General features: G+C 39.5%; 1 protein-coding gene across 1 annotated transcript in view; it reads left to right on the forward strand.

Annotated features, from left to right (window-relative positions):
* The window catches only part of KCNH1 (potassium voltage-gated channel subfamily H member 1), a 174,440-nt gene that overhangs the window by 15,425 nt on the left and 139,432 nt on the right, over nt 1-19,583 (forward strand). Inside the window, exons 4-5 of the mRNA XM_009641563.1 lie at nt 4,466-4,584; nt 11,907-12,299. Coding sequence (XP_009639858.1) covers nt 4,466-4,584; nt 11,907-12,299 — 512 coding nt within the window. The remainder of the gene's footprint in view (nt 1-4,465; nt 4,585-11,906; nt 12,300-19,583) is intronic.

Below are 19,583 nucleotides of genomic sequence, written 5' to 3' on the forward strand. Positions count from 1 at the left end.
TGCCTACAGATAATAAATGTTGTTGTGGATTGAGTAGCAACAGATTGTGCTCACCTCAAAATACATAAAATTGGTTTGTTTTTGTTTTTTTTTTCAACTTAAGAGCCTTGTTAAATGAAGCTTCATCCTTTAAAGAAGAGATGTCTCAATGAGTTAAACATCACATCACAAAGGTGTATTTCAATGCCATGTTTCTTCATGAAATAAAGCTCAGGGGACAGGTTTTGCCCCTGTTGTAGGCATCTTGTCATCTTGGATGTTTTCAGAAGCAGTTTCTATCCAGCTTGTTGCAGTGAAATGGTGGAAAACTGAAAGAGCATCATGGAATGCAGGACAGCTGAAATCAGTGCTGTTAATCTTGAAGGCTCTTTGTCCTTTTGAAGCTGGAAATGTTTAGTGCAATCTCATTGCTTTGCCCCTGCATGATATTTTCTGCAGAACTGGAAAAGAGAGACCAAGCAATCATAAAAATGGCCTAGAATCAAAGACAGAGGTACAGGCAAGCACAACCATGGGGCTGGCATCTAGCTTTATGTTTTCTTCTTGAATTCCAAGTGGTCTTGTCCACTATGTGAGCTCTTGTCTGTTTGAGGAATATATATGCCTATATGAGAATCACCTAGGGTCATTAGATTTCAATTTAATTTATATTTTCTCCAGTTCTAGAGGAAAGGAATGGATGTAGGAATATACCAACTGCTTGTGTTGACAGAGAAATCCTAATCTGTATCATCTGGTCCCCCTGTCCTAGCAGGACATCAATATATTCTTACACCATTCTGAAAACTAGTTTCTTGTTTTGGAAAGCTCCATCTTCTTCCTGTAATCAGCTCCATGATCCTTAGAATTTAATGTTTATGTTCTCTCCTGTGGCTTAAATCCATTATTTGACCTATCTTCACTGGATAAATTTCTGACTTGCTGTAGGCTGTGTCTGTCGTCAGGCTTCTGGAGGAAAAATGGCAATAAATTCAACAGGTACTGCTGTCTTTTCAAGCAGTATTGGAGAAATTATCATTCAATAGGATTAGTACTGGCATTCTCTCTCATTTTCATTTTCTTTTTCCTATGCCACAATCTGCAGGTCTACTGTAATTATACTTTGAAGTTCCCACATTTTTATCTTCGTTTCTCACACACACACACACACACACACACACTCTCAATACAAGGAGAGTGTTCTGACCTAAAGATGAGATTCATACACCTGGGACACTTGCACCGTGAGTCAGTGCCTGGTTTTAGGCATTTCATCACACGATGGCTTGTGTAACTCCAAACTGAGCTCATACGTGCTGTACACAATGTACAGAGAGAGTTAGGATATACATTCCCACCCTGCTGAATTCAGGTCAGCACTGGTTCAAAAAGCTGAGCTAAAAAGCTGTGCCTCTTGATGCAGTCTCTTTCCCATACAGTTAAATTGGTTTCAGATCAGAGTTTGGGGTATGTGGTAAGAGATCTCATCTTCATGGGAAGAGTTCATCTGCATACCATTCAAGCACCCACAAATGAGGTTTGCAACATGCAGGGCAGGGGAAGTGCTTACAGGGGATGCTGAGGACAGAGGAATAGGTTAAGCTGTACCTTTTAAAAGGAGATGATCCTTGGGAAGAGGGGAAGGTACCTGGAGGTACTCAGCATTCATAGTCACAAACCATGCCACAGATATGTCTGGCAGTGCTTTTGTGCAAGAAAGCTCAGGTGAGGTCCTTCCTTTTCCTTTTCTCTCTGTTTATGTCTGAATAGCCTGATTCTTAGAAAACTCGATGACAGGAAGAAAAGACATGCTCCAAGTTTGTATTCTGCTTTTGAACCAAATTTTGAATCTTCCAGGAAAATGCCCTACCTGAAAGGAAGTTTGTAGAGAGGTGGGCGCTGGTCTCTCCTCCCAAGTAACAAGCGACAAGATGAGAGGAAATGGCCTCAAGTTGTGCCAGGGGAGGCTTAGATTGGTTATTAGGAAAAATTTCTTCACTGAAAGGGTTATCAGGCACTGGAATGGGCTACCCAGGGAAGTGGTCGAGTCACCATCCCTGGCGATATTTAAAAGATGGGTGGACAGGTACAGTTGGGCTCGATTATCTTAAAGATCTTTTCCAACCAAGTGATTCTATGATTTTATGATCAGTCTGTTTTGAGTTAGTAAAAGGGGCTGTCTCTGTTAGCTGGCGTTAAAAACATTACGTGCCTGGTAAGGGAGGCAGATTTCGAGTTCCCATGTGAAGCTCGAACTCTGTCGTCGTCTTTGGTTGTCGCCGGGGCTGCTGTTTGCAAACGAGCCCGGTTGGGCTGCAGCCGGCGTGGCGCGGCCTTCGCTTCAGCACCATGGCCAGCGCCCAGGGCAGCACCATGGCCAGCGCCCAGGGCGGCGGCCTGCCCCCCCGCCCTGCTGCTCCCGGCTCTGGAAAATGGGGCTGCTGCTTATATCCTCTTGGAGTAAATCCATATCCTCTTGGAACAAATCCCCCTTGGCCTCGCCAGGCTGGATTTACATCGCTGAAAATACACTGATGCCTATAGCCTTCTCCCGTGGTGCTGTAAAACAGGAATAAAACATAGCAGTGCTGGTATGTAAGTTCCGCAAAAGCGAAGTTTTAGGTTGGTGTAAATTGCTGTAGCTGTGTTGGCTTTGCAAAGGCTAGTCTGATTTATATCAGCTGAAGATTAGATGTTATGAATGGTTTCTTCCACCTGATCCATTCTTTTAACCTCTACTGGCTTTAGTCAGAAGGTAGTAAGGCCTTCAAGCCTTAGCCTATCGACTGTAGTTGGATTTCTTCACGTACAGTAGAGAAATAATACTCACATTTATAAATGTATCTTTAAAAAAAAAAAAGGGCCAAACCCTACCACCTTCCATGGAAATGTATTGTGAGAAATCAAGTGCTTTGGGTCATGTTTATAGCAGATACAAACTAACCTCACTTGAGGTTCTGTCATGGTGATTTATTTCTCTGAGAAATAGTCCTTTAGTATAGTAGCTAGTCTTACATGGGTTTATCGGGAAAGATCTGTCTTCCTGGATGGAAATAATTCAGTCTACGTGTTGCTAAGTACTGCCCAAAAGTGTTGGCTAATTCTACTCAACTTGTCTATTAAATTACTGATGGCAGACTTGCTTTAAAATGTGCTTTAAGGTATAAGAAAATCTTCCATTTTATTCTTGATATTGGAGAGGTATGATGAATTTGGTTCTCCCCTTTAATAAATGCATTGTTTTGCATATTCTTAAAAGCAAAAATGCTAAACTCTCTTTTCAGGTCTGCCCTTGAAAATCTTGTTCAATAGTGGATCCATGCAATTTGTTTATTTTTATGCTCACCTCTCAAATTGCCAAATATGTTCCTGCAAACTACATCAAAGTAAGATGTCAAGCAGGGATATGTTCAAAGTACTGGGCAGTATTTTAACCACTCATGTTCCTGTACTTGTCACGGATCACTTGCAGGCTAAACTCCAGACTGGTCTTTAAAAACGGTCACTGCTAATAGTACCATTTATTTTGGTGATGAAACCATAATGTGGAGGGAACTTTTTGCACAACCAGGTTCTCATTAAGAACTGAATCTGCAAAGTGCTGAGTGTCCTCAGTTGGAGCAGGAAGTGAGCCTGCTCAACAGTTCCTAGGTGATGCTAGTATTTTCCAAGATTGAGACTAAATGCACTGATACTTTCCTTTCAGAGCACCAAAAATATACAGATATATACTCTGCCTGACTTTCTGTTATGGCAAAGTGCTGCTCATAAAGATTGTAGCTGTAACTAGCCCCTGTGTCTGTCATTCAAGGCCTTCTATTTTGAGGGGTATTTGAAATGACTGTAAAAAAAAAAAAATAATTCTGAATTAAAATTCAGCATATGACTGCTCTGCCAGAAGCTGCTAAATGTTTTATTAGAGTTTGAGAAAATCTATTTGTATATTTCCCCCTTTTGTTTAGAGAGGATGAAATGAATGATTTTGTTTTGCTTTGTCTGCTCTGCTTTTTATTATCTTATGTATGTTTCTCTGCTTATGCCAGATCTATGCTTAATACATCTGAGGTCAGATTCACTTCTGTTACAGGCAGCTGTAATTTTCGTGGTGCATGATTTTAGTCTTACATCTTCATTAGTCCGGAGTGTCTTCTGCAATGCTGTGAGATCCAAATCTGGCCATTGGATTTAATAGAAGATTACTGTAAAGTGGACATTTATCCTTACAAAAGATGCAGTTCATGTAACAGCACTCTTGTAGAGCCATTGACTACAAAGTCACTACAGTCATGGGTTTTATTACTTTACCACCCTGACACCTATTTTGTGACTTGCTTTTATCTGGTACTTGCTTAAATTATACTCTCTTGTGGTCAGTATTAAAGGAGATTGCTCTGTTTTAACTTTTTTTTTTAAGTTGTGGGAGGCTTTATGTAGTACACTTGCAGCTTCTTTTGGTAATGTATATAATCTTGCATGTTTTCTCAAGGTTGGGGAAAGTTTGCTCGCTTGACCCGTGCCCTCACAAGCAGCCGAGGCGTGCTGCAGCAGCTTGCTCCAAGTGTGCAGAAGGGAGAGAACGTTCACAAGCATTCACGACTTGCTGAGGTAATGTTTTCTTTCCCTGAGGAACCGTAAGGAAATGCCTTTAGCCTTTGTGGGTATATTGTCTCTGCGTGAGCTGAGCACTGTCTGTCCCCCTTGCCCTGGGAATCTGAAGCCTGGTGGCAGGCATGGGAGCTCAAAATATGGCACGTGTGCTGTGAAATGTGTCCTGTGACAGTGGAATGGAAACGGGTGTCCGAAAGACTTCATGTAGCCTAACTGCAGTGTTGTGTTCCATATCTCAGCAAAGTCTTATAATGGCATTATTATTAAAGTACTACTTTCTTAGTTTCCATGCTTCTGAGGATCTCAATGTTAGTAGGATCTTGGACTATTCACCTGTGTAAAATTGAGGTGAGAAAAACTCAGGCTAGTATAGAGGGAAATTCTGGAGAAACCTTGACACAGTTGTTCTCTGCATTCCTTTATCTCTACTTCTTTTTTAGTGGGATCCCAATCCTGCTTTACAAACTGGTTAAAACATATGTTTGTGTTACTGGTTTTATGGGCAGAACAGCTGTAAGATGCCACAAGCAACATTGCAGACAGATTAGGAAAATGAAACCTTGTGATTTAAGTAGACTCTCGAAGTTTTGAGAAAAGCTCCAGGCAGAGAAGGCTCCTCGAAGAACTTATAGCTTTTGCCATGAAGGAGAGAGACTGTCCCAGGTTTTCTGTAGCTGTCTCCTGGGCCAGTAGCAGGGTCTCCTGGTGTAAAAACAGTTTAGGGGAAGTCTTGATATGGTGTTAATGACAGCAGGCCAATATAACATGGAACTTCTGTATCACCTGTTGCTGTGAATGCCGTGGAAGCAGCTGTGACTCTTATCAATAATTCTTAATCTTCCTGTGTGGCTGGTGGTGTAAGCCATTCATGGGTTCCATGGGGTCTCCATATAGTCAGTACTCTGTTAATTTTGCCCTGTATATGTCTTAATTTCTATGCAAAATAAACAACTCCTGCCCAGGCCTGTACTGTTTTCACATGTGACAATGAAATTCCCATGGACAGAAGCTTACCTATTCAATATTTGAGGCAGATGCACTCAAGAATGGAAAACTGATTTCTGTTGGAAGTGCAGTAATAACATAGATTATACTAGCACAGGGGAGAGGCAGACATTCATATGGATACTATACTTTAGGAATACCATGTGATTATCACATGTCCCCCCTGAGGTGGCTTTAGTGTCTTGGAATTTGGAATAGTCTCCTTCCTAATCCTACTCAAGGTTTAGCATCAGATAATTCTTCCTTGTCTTTAGATGTCTACCCTTAAATTTTGGTTCATGCTAAAATGTAGGCAGTAGAATGTGAGGCAAAGGGCCTGAGGTTATTCTGTTTGGTTCAGTGACCCTCAGTCTGGACCTAAGTGACTACACATTACTGAAACTTCTTGCAAGCCAATGAGCTCAACAAGTCTTTGTAAGTATTCTAACTGGCACAGCCAGCTGATTCATTACAAATAATAAAGGGCAAGTGTATAGTTTACATGTCTGAAATTAGTTTCTTTAATTGCCAACTGAATATTGCAGTCATTATTTTAAAAAGAAATTAGCCCCGACTGTGATGTTAGGTACCTTGTTGTGTATCTGACATAATTCCACTTAAGTCAATAGAACTACAGTAGAGAAAAGCAGAGTGCAGATAATCACACAGACAAACCCACTTTTCTTCCTCTGAAGACATATGGGGTCCCAGGCTTCTTATTCTGGAAAGATCTCTTGATAATATTGAACATGGGATCTCTAACTGTTCCCTGTTGCATTTTCAAATTTTTTTTTTTTCTTCATCTCTGCAGTAGCCTATTTGAAATCTTAAGTTCAAATTAAAATTCATCCTTTTTCTTTTCCTACTTGCTATGGCATTTCACATCAATCTTGTTTCCTCAAGAAGACTCTTCATTTATTGGGATATTATTTGTGTTGCTCTCAGTTCTTTATCACTTATATTTTGGAATACCTGAAGAGCCAGTTCTGTCCTAGAACCTGAGTGGGGCAAGGTGTTGTACAAACACAAAACGGGGCCTGCCACAAAAGCTTAAAATTTCTTTTATCCGTTATGAAATATTAGTTTAAGAAAGGTGTTAGTGACAGACTACTTTGTTTTATCCACAGGCTACACAAGCACAGTCTATTAAGCCTCAGTCTCTGACTTTTGCCAGTATGTGTAGATTTGTTTAGCTGGATTTCTTTAATAGCAGTCGTATGAAAACTGCCTAAAGTAATTATGCAGTTAATGCAGGGGTGTTAGGTAACTCTGAGAGTACATTTTGCAATAAGACTATAAAGTAATTGATACATTTCTGTGGCTTTATCCCCAAGGAGCTGATTGTAGGAACCATTCTTCCTGGTCACAGCATAGTACACGTGTCCTCTGCACCTATGGCATTAGCTGATGTATTCTGTATATTTACCAGGTAGCTCTGGGTAAACAAGATTGTGTCAATTTAAAAAATGTGATAGTTAGAAGAAATAAAAGTGGAAAAATTATAATGGTGCTTAACAGCACTGCTTAATAATGGAACTTCTGCCATTTTTTTTTTTTAAACCTTGTTTACCAGGGACTTGTAACTGCCATTAAAATCTACTTCACATTGAGGGTTAGCACCTAGCCCTTGGCTTGGGAGTAATTTGTGTGGGTGCCTGTGAAAACAAAAGCAAGGGAGAGAGAGAGAAAGCAAATACGTGCAGTTGAAAACAGAAAAGGGAGAGATTAAACTGAAAATGAGTGATTGTTTGTGTGGGTTTTTTTTCCCCCAGTCATGCAGTCTTAAAAATAAATAAATCATTGTAACCACTTTTTGATGCACTTTTATGAGTCCTGACTGGTGATATATTCACCATTTTTTAACAAATCTAGGATAATTTTTTTTTTATTTTGTTATATTAAAAAAAATGAACACAGCCTTGTGAAACCCATGATGAAATTTGTCATTTCTGCTCTTGAAATTATATTCTGGTGGTGGAGGTCCCATCCCTGGAAACATTCAAGGCCAGGCTGGACGGGGCTCTGAGCAACCTGATCCAGTTGCACGTGTTCCCGCTCACTGCAGCGGAGTTGGACTAGAAGACCTCTAGGGGTCCCTTCCAACCCAAAGCATTCTATGATTCTATGAGAGGTCTTCCAAAACCAGGGCTGTTTCAGTTATTTAGAAAATTATAGGAATGAAATACTTGTTCAGTGCACACGGGTCAAAGCTCAGCATATCAGTTTATAAAGTTGTGTGCATTTTCTTCATGATTACTCTTATATTCATCTCTTGGAGTTTTTTTCCTCTCTGGGAAAAGTACCTTTACAAGCAGTTTGAATCTAGTTAGTTCATGTGGGTGGCTAACCACACCTGACTGCTTCAGCAAAGGTTGTGGTTCAGGTTGGCTCTACTCTCCCGAGAGGCTGGAGTGCAGCATGAGCACCTTGGAATAGGGCAGAAGGTACTTGCATCTACCTGGCTTTGCTATATAGTGCAGAGAGAGTGGGGTTTATAGGTCTTAATCTCTACATGACCCAGGGGTGGACTGCATGGCCCTTGGTGTGAAAAGTGGAGAAAAGAGTTCTAACTTCCAGTGCAGCAACCTGACAAAACCTAGAGCTTTAGCACTAAGCTCTGTGGACCTCCTGCCATTATTTCTGTACAGCATTGAGCAATCCTGTTGTACTTATTGCTAAAAGCACATGCTTGTTCTCTGAGATAATTAAACTTTATTATCGGGATTTTTCTCTTCCTTCAATGAAAAGAAGAATTTGGTGCCTTTGAAAGCTCTTGGCTGGCAGTCCTGGAGGCTGCAAGACCTTTGCCAATCTGTAAAGCAAGTTGCCTTTCCCAGGAAAGGTAGTGTGAGCTGGGACAGTGCCGTTTCTTCAACCTCAAGCTGTGAAATAACAGTTCATCTCTCTAGCAATGCCAGTGAGATGGAGTGGTTTTACAAGGGGTGCGTTAGTGATGTAGTGAGAGGGAGCCAGGGCTAGAAGTTGTCACACCCACCGCCACACACACCCCCAAATGAAAGACTGGAGACACCCCAGGGTTGCTGCAGGTGGCTTTCCACACCTTGCGAGTGATTGATATCCCTACGTCATTCCTTGATGCCCATCTCCTGCTATGTCCCTGCCCTTCCTTTTGAGATTCACACTCACACTGCTGGTGCACACCCTTCCACTGGAGACCAGATAAAGCCATGGTCCCTGCTCACTTTAAATAGCCGTTGGTAGAGCTTAACCAGAGACTCTGAGGTCGCAGTAGAAGTTCAAAAGATTTATTAATAAGTTAGTTAGCCATTCAGATAGTTTAGAGTACATTTACTTTCTAAATAAAAAGGGAAGGAGACATCAATGCTTTTATTTTCCTGTGCTGTAGCCCTTTGAATCTCAAACAAGCTAGGGGGAGAGCGCTTTGTACTCTGTGATGACATTTTAAAACAGTGAAGCAGCGAAGTTGTTTATTTTCTTAACGAGTTGAAACTAGAAGTCTGTTTTTCTCTGCATTCTGTTCAGTTTTTCATCCCTGCAGTTCCACTGGCTTTGCTGTAAATCAAAAAAAATTACAGTAAAATAATGGACACCATAATTTAGCCCCTTCTTTATTGCCAAACAGAAATTGTTCTTTCCTTTGTTCCTATTATTCAGGTATATGAGAATACATTAGTACATTTTCCAGTAACTTTAGTTTGGATGATGCAAAATTTCCTCAAGTTCTTGGAGTACAAAGAGACCAGTGGTGGCCAAAATTGACTGCATTATACAATTTTCAGCCTAGAACTTGTGTGTGTGTGTATATATATATATATGAATCAATCTGACAAAAACTAACAAAACTATTTTTTCAGTGTTTCATGGTTGAGGTTCCTGTGCTGGTTAGAATGATTGCCAAAATGTTTGACTTTTTCCTATAATATTGGAGGCTAAAAAAAACAAGCTGTAGGAGACTGGTGATTGCAAAAGATATTATGTTTTTCAGCCCTTAAATAAAGGGGTGATACAATCTCCCCATGCTAGTAAGATCTCAGCATTAGAATTGAAACCCAGTGAACTGACTGAAAAATGTTACTAGGTGATAGAAAGTGCTTGGTTTTGCTGATCAGTTACTCCCGTGAGTGAATATTGCAGAGAATTCCCCTTGCCCAGTGGAACATATTTCAGGAATGGGACCTTATGTTAGGGCTGCTACTCATGCAAATCCTCATAATAGCCAGTAGTAGCTCAGTGCTTTCCAGCTGATTTGGGTACAGCTACGATGTTCAAAAAGGAGGGCAGGAGGTAATTGCAGTATTGATCTTGGGCTAAAACTTTTGTTGAGAACAGACATCCTAATGTTTGTTGCTAGGACTGCAAACAAGCCCTGAAGGGAACGATGCTCTGAGTACGCATACTAACTCAGTACACAACCTGTGCCTCTTCTGGTCACTAGCAGTGACTTCTGGGGACTGCATTGGCTGGCCAGCGCCTCCTGCAGAGAAGAGACTGCTTCTGTCTTGTGCTGCTTTCAGCTCCTCTCACCACAAGGCAACTCTTTTTTTTTTGTGGTGGAAGATGCAGGAAGAACCTGCATGAATTGGGGTCAGGAGTGGCAGAGTACTTAATACTGCAGTGGACATGTCTGAATCCTAGTTTGGTCTGAAAAGGTTCTACTTAGGGGAAAATGTTCCTTTTCCCCCTTTGCTGTCATTCTAGAAACTCAGTGAAGCAAAAATACTAAGTCGTCTTTTTTTTTTTTTTTTAAACTGTTGATGCCTCTGTGCTGACATGCAGGTCTCTCTGAGCAGGTCATGCTACTTCTCTTCTGGAGAACATACTGGGCTCAAACTCAGCAGGAGCTTGCAGCTCCTGTTGTCATTTACATGTGTGCAAAGGACTGTAATATGACAGTGTCTGCCCCTGTTGTGCACAAGAGTAAATGATTATATGAGGTTCAAAGCATCAGGGAACTTGATCTGAGGCTGTTTTGTCCAAGTAGGATTCTCTTAGCTGATTGTTTTCTTTTGTCCCCTTTGGCTTAATCTGTTGGAAAAAAGCCCACCAGTTCACAAAAAATGAATAATAAAAAGCACTCAGAAAAGCCTGCAGATAAAAATCAGTGTCCAAATAATTGACATTAAAACAGCTGAGATAAGGAGCACGAAAGGAAGACAATCCTTCTATTACAGCTATGTTGTCTGATCTTTTCCCTGAGAAGGTGGCCATTTAATTTCCTTCTCTGCTCCCTATTGCTCTGAACTATAATGTAGATAAATGTGAAAAAGGAACAATGCTCCTAAATAGTTCTCAGGGGCTGTATGAGTTTGGCATTAGCAAACTCGTCTCACTCAAGCAAGCCTCCATCTTCCTTTCAGTTTTCACCCATAACTCATCCAGGGTAAATTTAATTTTAAAATTTAACTTATCTTTATTTGGAGACAGGTCCTTCATGTTGGTTTCACAGTCATGTATATCCATAGATGTAAACAAACACATTCTTGTTCATAGGTATGTGAAAGAAACTTTAGTTCCCAAGATTTAGAGACATGATCATATTATTTTTGCACTAGTGTGCAGAACTGGAAAGACAGTAGATTTAAAATGGGTGGCATTGACCGAGATTGCAGTTATGCAAAACACTTGGAGCATGTGCTCAGCTTGAGGCCCAGGGTTTAAAACACATGCTGACAGATCATCTTTTGCTGCAGCGCTTTTTTGATTTCAGACCTAACTGCATTGTAATTTGACTGTGCACCATCAGATAGTGTAGACACTGATCTTCTCTCAGTGAAATGTTAAAGCTCAAAATGAGTTTATTGAGGCTAATGATAGTTATACATGGACTTTGCTCCTGCATGGCCCAGAGAAGAGGAGCAAAGGCCTGTGCATTCATGATAGATTGTAGTATAAGACAATTTCAGATACAGTGTAGTGAAGAGTTAAATAGACAGTGTTGAAAAGCAATGTGGTCCTGGTGCTGGACTGGAACTCAGAAGTTGTGGTGTTGTTCCTGGTTTTGCCATTGATTTCTATTTGTAACTGCCTTCCTGCCCATCATTTATCTGTCTCATCTATTTAGACTGCTGAAGGGGCTGTATCTTCTCTGTAGGTCTTGGAGACCCAGCACATTCAGCTTAATGTGAAAAAATAATTAATGGCATTAAAAGAAACAACAACTGTTCTTAGGTTGATGCTGATTTGTTTAAGAGAGTACTTATCCTGACTTGTTTACCATTTGGTGGTGATAAAAGGAGTTAATGGACGTGCATTTTTATCAACTGTTGTACTGAGCTTGAGAATCTACAATGTGAAAAATAATGGTAAAAAATTAAGTATGTTTTCTTTCTCTCCTAAAATCTCTGTGACTACAGGTACTGCAGCTGGGCTCTGAAATCCTCCCGCAGTACAAACAAGAGGCACCAAAGACTCCGCCGCATATAATTTTGCATTATTGTGTTTTCAAGACTACCTGGGACTGGATCATCTTGATTTTAACCTTCTACACTGCTATTTTGGTCCCTTACAACGTCTCCTTTAAAACCAAACAGAACAATGTGGCGTGGCTCGTAGTCGACAGCATTGTAGATGTCATTTTTTTGGTTGACATTGTGCTTAATTTCCATACCACCTTTGTGGGGCCAGCAGGAGAGGTGATCTCTGACCCAAAGCTGATTCGCATGAATTACTTGAAGACTTGGTTTGTGATCGATCTGCTCTCATGCTTGCCGTATGATGTCATCAATGCATTTGAGAATGTCGATGAGGTCAGTATACTAGTTCCACTTCCACCCATTAATTATTGCTCAATGGTTGGGGGGAGGGAGGGGGAGAGAAGAAATAAATGTATGCTTTTAAATATATTGAATTAGTGTACATATGTCTCTAGTAGCTGCCCTCAGCCCATGTAGAAGTTTGCTTATGAGTCCTAGGCAGAAGGGTCTGTCTCTAACTGCACCGGGAGAGGTTGAGGTTTTTGGTGTCAGAAATCCGTGTTTATTTTCCTTCATTCTGCATCCTCAGAGTTCAGGAGGACAGACAGAAGCAGACAGCAGAACCTCTATACAACACTGAGGAAAACTGCTTCATCTGATTTACCATGAATAGCTTAAACTGGTGTGTCAAGATACTTTCTTGGGGCAGGGTTCTCTTGCTTTCACTGTTGACTGAACAGGGTATGTCCACTAACAGCAATTCTTCACATGAACAATTGGAAATAATTGTATATATATAAAAATATGCTTTTCTCAGCTGCTTCTAATACAATATAGCAGGTGGCAGTGGCAGGCAGTGGCTCACTAAATCTTCTTAGACCACCAGAAAGTACTCTGTTGGGTATCTGGTGATCCATGCAGCATTGTTTGGCAACAGCCGGTTTTTTTTTTTTGATGCTTGTTTGGTAATTCCATAATTATAATAAGGGATAGGGAGAAATATGGAAAGCTAGACTCCTTAGTTCTTGCTTATTTCTTTGGGAACAGGTCACAACCCAGCAAAAGAACTTATATACAGACACTTAAAACCACAACACTACCCTTTTTTAACTGCTTGCTCTCCTACTGGATCAGACTGCCAAGAAAATATTCCAGAACTAATTATGTTAAAGTTTCATGCCTAAATAGTTCAGAGAGTTAATGAATTGTTAATAAAATCTTAAAGAGGATTCCAGCAGTCCACGTTTTAATTACATGTTATAAAATCTGTACCATCAACTAATTATGTGTCTGTGTTTATCTGTGACACGTACTAAACCTGTAACATATGCACACATCTCATCAGTGCTTAGTATTTAATTTTTAGCCTGTAAAATTTAATTCTTATGAGTTCTTTTAAAATATGCCCATATTATAAAGGACAGTGTAGCTATTAAAATAAAATTATGCCAAGTGAAATATCTGGGTAAGAACATAAAACTGCATTACTTTTGTAAAAATACATTACACAAGTTTTTATCAAATTTAAAGTATTTAAAGTATTTTGTTGAATGACTTGAGGACAAGTAGGCAAGCTATTGGATGCAGTGGAAAAAACATAATGTTATTTGATATTTAATTCCCTAGAGATATTTTCATTTTATATAAAGCTGCAGACTGAAATAACACAAATGAGATCAAGCAAAAAAGCCTTGTGAGACCTGTCCTTAAATATTTGTTTGTCATAAAAAAGACTCAGGCTGCAGATTACTGTACAGGGCTTGCACATATTACTTTGCCGTGGCACTGATAAAGCAATGGAGGAGTGGCCATATGTCAGTTTCTGACATTTAGCCTGAAAGATTAAAACCACAAAATTAACAAAAGAAAAAAAGCAAGAGACAAAAAAAAAAAAAAAAAGGAAGCTTTTCTCACCCGCTGCAGATAGTAGCAACCTGCTGTTGATTTTGCTGGAGGAACATTTCATAACTGTAAGACTGGTGATGTGACCTACAGAACATCCCTGAGGAAAATGTCTATACCAGTGGCGGTGACAACCCTTGAGCTGAGCACAGGCGCTCTCAGACTCATGGTAGCGATTCTGCAGAGGATTTCTTTTTGTGTGAGTTCGAATTTCTCCAGGTTCTCCATCTCAGTGTTGCCTTGTAACAATGAGGAGCTGATTGGTACTTCAGTTTTCCTATGGCTCTTCAACAGTCTCCTTAATCAGTATAACAGTGTTAGTTTTAGTTATTCTAGCTCTTGTGCCCAAGGAAAAGAACATTTTTCTTGATGCTATCCTTTCAAGACTGTTTGTTTCTATTTCCCCTAGTGAGTTCTGACATTTAGCTGGTATAAATCATTGTAGGGTCATTGGAGCAGAGTTTCCACTGGTGTAAATTGCTGTACTTCTATTAAGGGCTGATAGACTGGTTTACAGGACCTGAGGGGCTTTGCCAGCAATGCCAGCGGAATATTGTGCACATCAGGTGGGGATTTAGGACAGTATATGCTGATGACTGTTTTATGAACTGCCTGTAGAGAGAAAGATAACCTTTTATTAAAGAAGGGAGAAAAAAAAAAAAAAGCCACATTCAAGATGTCTTGAAAGTAGAAAGGCTTTGCCTTATATCATCTTCTCTGTTGTGTAGAGCATTCCCTTGTGGGTCAACCCCCTTTCTTTTAAACTTGCTGGTTTAAATTTTCCCTGTCTCTCACCCTGGATTACATACTGTATTACTTCACGGTTGGATTAAGTCAGCTGTGAGGCTGCGCTCCTCAAGTTGTGAGTAGCCAAACTGCATTGTTATCTGTGTGTCACCTTCATTTTGCTAAAGGGAATTCCCTCGGAGCCATGAGACTGGAGTTAATATGTGGTCTGGCTGATGCAGGGATTTCTTTTTTTTTTTTTTTTTTTTATTCCTAATGTGAATACTATTAAAAAATTGTCAGAGATTAAATGATACCCAGTGTCAACAATGGTGATAAAATGAAATGAAGAGTATTAATTGCTATTTTCCTATTTTGATGTTTTCCATGTATGATTTTAAATAGGAAATAGAATCCTGTCTTTGTTGCAGTCCCTATATTGAAGGGGGTCTGACTGGGGCAGGTGGAAGCTCACTGGTTTTTCTGCCTGCTGTCATTCTCTCTTAAAAGAAACATCACTGAAGACACTGAGGATGTCATGGAGGAACTAACTGGATAAGTCAACTTGTTTTTAAGAATGCCATAATTACTCTGATGGAGATGAATTGATTTGCAAGGGGCATGGGACCTGGAGCTGAAGAAGTTAAAAAATGTGTATATAGTGTGTTAAGGCTCTTTTGGCTCTGGGTAATTTTGGGACGGTCCCATCACTAAGCACTTGATAGATTAATAGTGAAATTATTTTTGTCATCTTTAAAGTGATCCACTAATATAAGGTTAATTATAACATATGAAACTAGAGTTGATCATATTTTTGACAAGCAGATACTAATTTTAAAAAATTCCAATATTGATTTTTTTCTGTTTTGAAGTAACTTTTTGTTTTGCAATTTACTTCATTATTCCATTATAAGATACAATGGAAAATATTTTCTTGAAACAGAATTGAGTGTGACTTCTGTGTTTTTCAGGCAATTTCAAAATTCTTTGGGTTTGTAACAGTTTGGAACACGAGTATATTTTCAATTCACATTTTTTATTATAATTGAAATTCCAGTTTCCTCTCTGCACTGTTGAGAGTATTTTTGTCCACAAAAATACTTTGAATTCATTAACTATTAATCAATATAACTATTAATAACTACAATTAAGACAAGAGGTACTTAAGTATGAATAGCTGTATTCTACAGATGGAAGAGGAAAGAAAAAACATTAATGTCTTTGTTCAAGGCCATAGAATTAAATATGAGAATGTATGAAGCTTCTGATCTCAAGTGCTGTGCTCAAAAAGACAGTACAGTATCTTATATTCAGACACGAACGGAATTCAACAAATGAAGGGACTAATAGCTGTAGAGAAATTTCCATTGTTACTGAAATGAAAGAAAAGTTATAAATGTTTCTCCTGGCTTTTCTTATATGGAAAGCTAATTATACGGTTATATATGAATTACTTTCTTGTCCTGCCATAGAACTTCAAGACAAGAAAATATTCCACTGATTGATGAATCAACTTAATGCTAGGCTTAGACTTTCTACTGTTAAGACAATACATCATGCTGTAGTATAGTTTGAGTAAGAAAAAAAAATATTGCTCTAAAATTTACACAGCCCTTAAAACGTGGTATTAGTCTCTTGAATTTGAATGAACACAATAACATTTGTCAGTAATCCTTCACAGGAATTAGTATTATTCCTCACTTAAGAAAATACCACCTACTTTGGGAGATAATGTTATCTTTTTGTGCTCAGATATCAATCAGTAGATTTAATAAAAAACAGGCTTAAAGAAAATTCCATAATTTTTGCCAAGAACAATGCAATTTAAGACTTTGAATTCCGAAGGCATGTCAAAGCATATTTTTGCAGTGTCAGCTTGAGCAACTTTATACTGTGGTTTTCAGCCATAATACCATAAGATATAATTTATATTGGAAAAAATTTGACTTACTACATGTGACGCTGTTGTTGTGAAATCTCATGTTAGGAGTGGAATCCAGTCATGTCACCACCATATAAATCTCTGAAATAGGGAGTTTGCAGTAGTAATTGCTATCTGTATTTGAACGGAACACCATGATCAATTGTTGGCTGATGCCAAATTGAGAACCATATATCACTCTTATTAGCTGAGGTAGCAGAGAAATAAATGCATAGTAAAAGATCATCAGGAAAGATATATTCAATATAAATGATCTAGTGTTCACTTAAGTGGATGAATAAGAGAGAAGCTAGTATGTAGGCAAAGAAGATACACAGCTTGGAAAGGACAAAATTTATGATGATGAAAAAAGTCCTAGAAAAAACACAATACAGAAGTAATAGAAGTAAATTAAGCTATTTAGTGCTAAGTGAGCATGGTGTATCTGGAAAGTAAACAGTGAGTTGTGAGAGAGGAAAAAATTAATGTGTTGGTCAGATTGTTGGCAACTCTCTGCGGCAGTACTTTTGCAACAGATTAATTTAAACCTTATTAGTGGAATAATCTCTCATGCTCATACAAATTAGCTATCTAGGAATTAGTGAAGCAGCTACACTGAAAAGCATGCAACTTCCCTAGACTCGTTTTCCCATTTGTTTACAATAAGGAGCAAGGGAATAAATTATTGCATTTATAGATTTGTGGAATAAACAGTGGTCCATAAAGAAAGATTTTGGGTTAGATGAATTTTGCACACTGGAAAATATAGTTTTTAAACTCTTTTAAACTGTAAACAGCTGTATAATATGAAATCTGTTTGAAACAGGGTGTAGTTTACCTCTCTTATTTGGATCTGTCCGATTAGGCAATACTGTGTTTTGCATGTGAGTATACTGATAAATCTGGTAATGAATAAATATTTTTCCGTGGCTAATTAAAATTAAAGCAGTCATAACGTACTTTCTGTGTAATGCTTATAACAAGGCAGCTAGGTATCACAGAGTATGGTCTAGGCATAGAGGAAATGTCAGCAATCTGTGGTTCTTGAATGTGATGAAAGTAGATGAGAAGGGATTAGTGAGACCCCCAGGACTGGGTGACTCCTTATTGATGCTCCTGGGGAAGAATCAAGCAAGTGGGTTACTGTATCCAGGTGGGGCAGTGGGAGGGCTGGAGCATGGGCCTTGAGTTGGGAGGTGTGGTGGTGGTGGAGGCTTACTTGGTTGGGTGTCTCCTTGTGAGAGACCCCTGAGAAACAGGGCAAAGCCCAAGGGAGGCGAGTGCTCCGGGCTATAACCTGCCAGAGGCCCTTGGAGCAAAGCCAGCAGGTTGTTGGTGGTGCGTCTCCTGGGTGGTAGTGGGAGCTTCAGAAGGAGCTTGGAGGCCTTGACCTGTGAGAGAAGGGGAGTGCAAAAGAGAGGAAAGGTGGTCATGGAGGAGTGTGCCTTGTCTGACTTTTGTAGATGCCTCTGTAATGCAGCATGGCCCTGGTGTGCCGTGCCAGACAGGAATTACTCCTTAACAGGCAGGTAGATGGAAGGAGTATTTGGGGAAATGCAAATGGATAAAGCAGATTCCTGGGGTAAAGTGGACTGCCAGGGTATAAATCAGGGAGGTAAAGAAACACTTACCGATCACAGTCTCTTGAGGATTTGTTTCAGGGTGTTTCCTTTGTCCATGTGGTTTTTTTTCCCTCCTATTTTTTTTTTCCAATCAAATACAGATGTCTCTAACGTCCCTCCTTGAAAACTCAACCTTATGCTACTCTCTGAAGGGGCAGGCTGCCTTTCCCCCCCAAGTCCTCTAAGGTGTTTAGTTACTTTAAATTCTGCTTGCTTCCCTGGTCCCCCAGGTTCTTACACCTTGGTGGCTCAGAGACATTACACTGTCTGCTGCTGGATAGCCCTTCCCAAAAGAGAACACCAGAGAAGGATGTGTTGCTGCGTCCCTGCCCCACAGCTACTCTGTAGTTTCTGCTGTGGCTGTTAAGATGCCAATTAGCTCCTCTTCTGCACTAGTAATGTTCAGATTAGTCTCTTTGCTAAGTCACAGATAAGTAAGGGTGTTACTGGGTTTCAGGGCTACTTCTTCATAGCTTTGAAAAGCGTGACATGATTTATCATACTGTTAAAGAGAGAATAGTAGTCTACATAAGCTATTCAATCTGTATAAGGCTAAAAGAATTAAAACGCTGAATTACATTTTCAGTGATAGTGTATGGTGATAGCCTTTGTCCAAGAAAGAGAGCTAATTGAATATATTAGATTCTGAATTATTTCAAAAAGCTGCTGTTAGAGGGATACTTACACTGCATATAAAGGGAAACATGTTTCAGAGGTGGGGATCAGTTACTCTGTTCTTTTTTCCCCCCATTCAGCATACTCGTATCGATCTGAGGCAGAAAGTCAGATGAGATGGCAAAGGGTATTTATTTGAGTAGCTAAATGGTTGCTTTATAGTCTATTTCATATTAGGGATTGGATTAGAATTGGAAAGATGGAGTGGTATTAGATGCCAGTAACACTAAATCTTATTTGGGTGTTTTGCCTTTTTGAGATAAGTAAAAAGCTTCTGAAACAAATGGCTTTTTTGAATTGGATGCATTGGAAACAGATTGCTGTCTGTCAGGGGTAAATTTTTTATTTGTTAGTGTGGAAAGTGGGATTTCTTTAGTTTACTTACATGTTATCTTTATCCTTGTTCTTCCTCTCAAAGTAAAAAAAAATAGTTTGTTTCCTGAGTGTGCATGTATGTGTCTAAGGCAAGCATGGACATAGTTTTATAAATGAAAGATCAGCCTTTCCATCTCTTCTCACACCCAATGCTCTTATACATGAATTATTGCTGTGTCTCCCTCGATTCTAACCAAGCTCGCGGATGTTTGACTAAAGTAAGCTGTGTGAGCCTAGAGATGTGCTTTCTTCAGTGCTGAAAACCACAGCAGTAACCAGAGGGTTTAGATATTGATTTTGACCTGTGCGCATAACCTTATCTCATCCGTTGGCTGCTAAATATGGCAGTCGGCAGGAAAGGTCATGTTCTCGCACGTAATTAAGAAAATCGGAAGA

The sequence above is a fragment of the Egretta garzetta genome, unplaced genomic scaffold, assembly GCF_000687185.1.
Source record: "Egretta garzetta isolate BGI_Z169 unplaced genomic scaffold, ASM68718v1 scaffold166, whole genome shotgun sequence".
Lineage (NCBI taxonomy): Eukaryota > Metazoa > Chordata > Aves > Pelecaniformes > Ardeidae > Egretta > Egretta garzetta.